The following is a 2487-nucleotide window of genomic DNA, read 5'->3' as shown; positions in this document are numbered from 1 at the left end:
CTAATTTTCTAGTTGGGATAGAAGTACTATTCATATTTTTTAAGTAATAATTTAAAATTCATGTTGGAAAAGAATACTAGATTTTCCAAAGAAAGAATTGAATTTTGTGTACAATATATTATCTGTTCTCTTATTAATGCACATATACAGATCTTTTCTTGATAAGCTAAGACAGTAATTTTGAGTCATTATTTATTCTTTTGATTTTTTGTGACTTCCCTTGTATTTAATTGAGAATTACATAGAGTTTTAGTATCATCTCTTACGTCTCTAAAAGAAACTAGAGGTGCTTTTGCACACTCATCACACTTTCAAACCACAGTTTTCTCTCCCAGGAACTGCGGGTACCTTTGGTGGCCTCTCTCTGCTTCTACCACATCCTTTACAGTACTGCGGCTTTTCACTTCTCTCATTCATATGGTGACATATAGTATCTTAGTCTGAATACTTTTCTTGGCAATGTAGGTATATATTACATATTTGGAGACTTAAAAGAATATGAAGCTTAAATGGTATATTTTCTTCACATATGCTCAGATATTTCATTCCCCTCCTTTAAGTTACATATCTCAGAGGGTATATGTTTAAAATTCTTTTACAGCACAACATACCTGCTTCAAATGTTCTTGTTTCAATTAAGTTCATGTTGTATGTATTTACTGACTCTGCAGATGTTGAAGTAGAAATTTGCCAGCTAAACTTACTTCTCTGGTGAAAGGATGAGACATGATTAATTTTCATTTTCAAGAAGACATAAATAAGATAAAATGCTTTAAAAAGTTCAGATGACACTAGACAAAGAAAGCTGATGCTTGAGTGTACTAAAGGATAGAAATTGTTCATTTACTGTCCTAATATAGTACAGCTGTTGTACAGGTGGGCACAGCTGCTACGAATTATTCTGAAGTAAGGACTACAGTGACAGTATTCAACCTTCTATGTATAAAACTAAAACTGAAATTATTACATTCATTTTCCTGAAAATATGGCACTAAATATGCAGACAGTGTAATATATATACACTTAAAATGTATAGATAGAGAAATTTACAATTATATATATTTGATATATATTGATGGGAAATACATACATCATCTGAACCTGGACTGTATAAAGTGAAGATACTGCATGATAAGATATATTAGACATGGTTAGTATAAAATTACAAAGAGAAAATTAGGAGAGAAATATTGCATCACACCATAAATCTCTTCTATAAAAAAATAATGTAAAAGAGAAGTAGCTTTTTACAATAGAATCATAACAAGCATAGTTAATGCCCCATTATGTCACGAGACATACTCTACCACCACAATTGTTGTTAAAATAATTTAGTATTCAACAATTTTCAAGTGTGAGAAGAGGCTCAGCGCTCTGTCCCGAATCTGTTTTGTCTTGATACCATATACCAAGGGATTGACTGTGGGGGGCACTAGAAGGTATAGGCTTGACAAGATGATGTGGACACTTGGAGATACATTCTTGCCAATGCGATGAGTTAGGAAGCTAAACAGTGCAGGTGTATAGAATGCAAGAATGATGCAGACATGGGCAGCACAGGTGCCCAGGGCTTTAGAGCGGGCATTCTGGGAAGACAGACGGAACACTGCCTGGAGAATTTTTACATAGGATGTAGCTATGAGCCATAGATCCAATGCTATCACTGAAAGGGCAACTGAAATTCCATATGCTCTGTTAATGAGAGTGTTAGCACTGGCCAACTTCACCACAGCCATGTGCTCACAGTAGGCATGGTGGATGATATAGCTTGTGTAGTAGGGCAGCCTCTTAATTAAAAGAGGACATGGCAAAACCATGAACAGAGCTCGGCTCAACCCAACTAAGCCCAGTTTAATAACCATAGAAGATGTAAGGATGGTCGAATAATGTAGTGGGATGCAAATGGCCACAAAGCGATCAAAAGCCATGGCCACCAAGATGGCTGACTCAAAAATGCAAAGTGTGTGGATAAAATACATTTGTGTTAGACAGACATCAAACTCAATCCAGTGTTCATCAAACCAGAAAATAGCAAGCATTTTCAGGGCTGTGGAGCACGTAAGAAGCATATCAGTCACTGCCAGCATGCAAAGGAAGAAATACATAGGCTGGTGGAGGCTTGGTTCTAGCTTGACAGTAGCAAGGATTATGGTGTTCCCCAGCAAGGTCAGGACAAGCAGGAAGCAGACGGGAATGCTGATGAAGCAATGAAAACTTTCCAAGCCAGGAATACCAACCAAGTAGAAAAATGAAATGTAGTGATGTGTGGTATTGTTTACCATGCTAAAACTAGGGATGCTTTAAGGTTAGTTGATAATAACTAGGATAATCTCCAAAATGCAGAGATAGATTGCAAAGCATTTCTCCCAAGGTTCTTATGTGTGGAATCTAGAATTTCAATCCCAGATCTCCAAATTCTAAAAAGTCCCAGGTAAACTATCACATTCTATGGAGCTTCAAAAATTTATCTGAAAAAGAAAATATTAC

General features: G+C 36.1%; 1 protein-coding gene across 1 annotated transcript; it reads right to left on the bottom strand.

Annotated features, from left to right (window-relative positions):
* Positions 1–1331: 1331 nt before the first annotated feature.
* Positions 1332–2282, bottom strand: LOC142850801 (olfactory receptor 52P1-like). Its single transcript, XM_075974708.1, has one exon. The coding sequence runs from the start codon at positions 2280–2282 to the stop codon at positions 1332–1334; it is 951 nt and encodes a 316-aa protein (XP_075830823.1).
* Between the last annotated feature and the right edge of the window lie 205 nt (positions 2283–2487).

This window comes from Microtus pennsylvanicus, chromosome 5 (assembly GCF_037038515.1).
Source record: "Microtus pennsylvanicus isolate mMicPen1 chromosome 5, mMicPen1.hap1, whole genome shotgun sequence".
In the NCBI taxonomy this organism is placed as follows: Eukaryota; Metazoa; Chordata; class Mammalia; order Rodentia; family Cricetidae; genus Microtus; species Microtus pennsylvanicus.
The sequence above is the reverse complement of the archived record's forward strand: the minus strand, read 5'-3'. Positions and strand labels throughout refer to the sequence as shown.